The 3,447-nt window shown below is 45.4% G+C and overlaps 1 protein-coding gene across 2 annotated transcripts; it reads left to right on the forward strand.

Moving 5' to 3' along the window:
* The first annotated feature begins 720 nt into the window (after positions 1–720).
* On the forward strand, positions 721–3,163 carry LOC147626821 (sphingolipid delta(4)-desaturase DES1-like). 2 transcript variants are annotated; one of them, XM_086815364.1, is made up of 2 exons: positions 721–1,209; positions 2,273–3,163. In XM_086815364.1, exons 1-2 carry the CDS (start codon positions 1,063–1,065, stop codon positions 3,080–3,082), a joined length of 957 nt encoding a protein of 318 aa, XP_086671490.1. In that variant the 5' UTR covers positions 721–1,062; the 3' UTR covers positions 3,083–3,163. The 2 variants fall into 2 exon arrangements, with proteins under 2 accessions (XP_086671490.1, XP_086671489.1); XM_086815363.1 differs by having other exon boundaries at positions 728–1,209; positions 2,249–3,163.
* Positions 3,164–3,447: the final 284 nt, after the last annotated feature.

The following is a 3,447-nucleotide window of genomic DNA, read 5'->3' on the forward strand; positions in this document are numbered from 1 at the left end:
GGTTTTCATAGTTCTGTATTTGGAAGTTGTACGTGAATGAACTTGGTTTTGTTTTCACTTTGAAGCAATAACCTCGATGTAGAGGATGTGATGTTGTCATGTTTTTCTTTTTTTCACTCCCTCTAGCTCTCTCTTGCCCTCTCCCTCTTAAATAATTATGTCATGAATCTCTCTCCAACTCTCTTCGCTCCTTTCTGTCTCTTGATGGGGAGGGGAGGGAATCTTTTTGGAATCCGCTTGCCTGATTCGGAATGCTCACTAGAAAATGCTCACTTTGCTCTTTGGAATTATAGTCAATTGCCACACATAGCTTCAAAAATCCATCGTCAATAAAGGGAACCCTAGTTAACACCCCATTTAGCATATTTAGTCGATTAATGAGCCAAACAAGCATGTTCCTTAGGACTGCGCGGCTAAGCTATGCTTCACCTACCTCCATACCTTAATCTACGACGTCCCTTGATTCTAAAGGTAGGTGACTTTATTAGTAGTTCAACAACCTCCCCCCCTAGAGCATTTGCTAGGGTCGTTATCGAGACAACCTATAGAGCTAGGACTAGGATGATACTTGCACATAAGGCTGGGATTTTCCAAGGGGACGGCCTTGCAACAAAGGCGAACTATGCATTGGAAGTGTGAAAACAATGATCTAAGGGTGTTTACAGACTCTACCCTCTTTTCCTGGGTGGGTGGGGAGATGGATGAGTCCATAGGAATGGGTGGCAGAGATCTCCCCGATTTTCTCGAGTTGTGTATATAGCACTTAAGTAGAGAGCGTGGGAAGGGCCTCTAGGCTGCTCTCCTCATCACGCTGCTTTCCCGCGCGCGCTCTTACGGAAACAAAGCCTAAATATAATAAAAAATGCAGTAAATCCAGCACATTCTTGCCACCCCCGAATCTACTCTGCAGGTCCTCAGAAACCCCACCCCTAGCCCTAAATGCACAGGACCTGTAACCCTGAACACATAGCAACCCTAATCTTAACACCACTGGAACCCTCACCATAGCACACAGAAACCCTAGCCCTAACCCTAAGAGTAAGAAACCCTATCTTCACAGTTATGGTGGCGGCTAGTTTTCAGCCCCAGGCTTCGGATTTTTACTGGACCGATGCCCAGGAACCACACATTGCCCGGCGTCGAGAGATCTTGGCCGTCCATCCAGAGATCAAGGATCTGTTTGGTCCCGACATCTGGGCGTTTCCGAAGGTATGGACTCTCTATCTCGTCTGTGTGCACAATGTACATTTCTGCATTGCGTGTGGAGAATGGTCGTTGCATACATCTTTTCTGGATTTTAAGGCAGATCTGAATTTTCTAAGTGTTTGCGCGTTAGGGTTGTGCAATCTTCTGCAATATAGGTCTGTTAGCGCTTTCACCTGGGGGAAAGGGGGGGGGGGAGGGGAGGGGCAGGGGCAGGGGTGTTTGACTGATAGCTGGCCTGTCCGGACAGATTATTTGGAGATGGCTGCCCAATCTGGTCGTCTCAGAAATGTTCACTGCAATGGTGATTTTTGCGTAGTCAATAATGTGTTTGGTATGTGGAACGTATCTGCAGTAAAGCTGGCAGAATCAGTAGCACCTTTGTCTGGCTGTAGGTGGCTGTGGTTGGGTAGGGCTTTTGCCAATCTAAGGGGCTTTATCCTGTCCACGGGGCTTGGATGGGCAGGTGCCCCTTTCATTTATGAGAAATCTTGCCCAATTGAGGCTCATACCTTGTGCTCGGTTTCAAAAAGTTGTTTTCGGGACAAGTCGGCTACACATTGGTGTAGCAGATCATTGCTATTGAAGTCTGGTAGTGAGGAACTGCAACCTTAGCTCAATACAAATGAATGTTTTCTAGGGCAGTGTAGGGGCTTTCAGGTATACCCTTTTATATAAATTCTTGAGTACATGCATGTAGTTGCACTAGATGCTTCATTCCTTGGTCCCGTATGAGTTATCATGATTGTCTGATTAACGTGTGATGAAGCAATTCTACTCTTAAGAAGGTGGTACGGTCACATGGCATGCATGTTAATCATGGTTTTTTAATACTTTTACATGCAATGCTGAAAGTTAGGCTGGGTACAGAACAGTCCCCGCCCCGGTCACCTGCTGTTGGGATGGATGGGCATGCTTGGCTGTCCAACTGCCCGCTCGGTACTGATGGGAATTGTTCTGTACGCTAGCCTTAGCTTTGCATTGATTTGATATGTATGTAGCTCCACTGTTTTGAACCAAAGCAGAAGTCTTCTTCTTATTGCAGATAGTGATGGTGGTGCTTCTGCAGTTTTGGACAGCAGTATGTCTCAAAGATGCTAAGTGGACCACCATTTTTTTGGTAGCCTACTTCTTTGGAGCTTTTCTCAACCATAATCTATTTTTAGCCATTCACGAACTGAGCCATAATCTGGCTTTTTCAACACCTGTCTACAACCGGCTGTTAGGGATTTTTGCCAACTTGCCTGTGGGCGTGCCAATGTCTGTGACGTTTCAAAAGTATCACTTGGATCATCACCTATATCAAGGAGTCGAAGGTATGGATATGGACATACCTAGCTACACTGAGGGACGGCTTATCACTAACACATTGTTGAAAACCCTTTGGGTACTATTCCAGCTTTTTTTCTATGCATTGAGACCCTTGTTTCTGAACCCCAAAAATCCCGGGCCATGGGAAGCTACCAATGCTTTAGCTCAATTGGCTCTTGATGCGGTGTTGGTCTACGTGTTTGGATGGAGATCTTTCATGTACCTTATTTTGTCTACGTTCGTTGGAGGGGGTTTACATCCCATTGCTGGGCACTTCATTTCTGAGCACTACGTTTTTCAGAAAGGGCAAGAGACGTACTCATATTATGGGCCTCTCAATATACTGGCATGGAGTGTTGGGTATCATAATGAGCACCATGATTTCCCCCGAATCCCTGGAAGTAAGCTTTGGAGGGTGAAGGAGATTGCTCCCGAATACTATGAAGGTCTTGCGTGCTACAGGTCATGGACGCAGGTGGTTTACATGTATATAATGGAATCTACAGTGGGCCCTTTCAGTAGAGTGATGAGGAAGGCCCAACCTACTGCTGAGAAAAAGAGCAAATAATGGGTTTTTTATTGTCGCTATTTATAGATTAAGCGGGCATTAGAAGCTTGTTTCAATATTAATTTACTCTTGTTTCATAAATGTGTCGCAACTTTGGAGTAGGATGAGATTGGATCACACGCATTGCTATGTGGGTAGACAGTTATGGCGACTTATGCAGTTGTGAGATCTGCAGACAGCAAAGGGTCTCCTACCTCTTTGGGCTGATTTGGTGCCCACATTGCCTGCTCTTGATACCTGTCATGATTCTAGCTGAGTAGAGTGGGGCTTCTGCATTGCTGTTGGGGAAGACACACTTCTTATGGCTGAAATTTTGTGTATATGCTTTTCGATGAAACGCTTTGCATGTCTTGTCTCTTACATAC

The sequence above is a fragment of the Cibotium barometz genome, chromosome 21, assembly GCF_041138505.1.
Source record: "Cibotium barometz isolate CiBa-2024 chromosome 21, ASM4113850v1, whole genome shotgun sequence".
Lineage (NCBI taxonomy): Eukaryota > Viridiplantae > Streptophyta > Polypodiopsida > Cyatheales > Cibotiaceae > Cibotium > Cibotium barometz.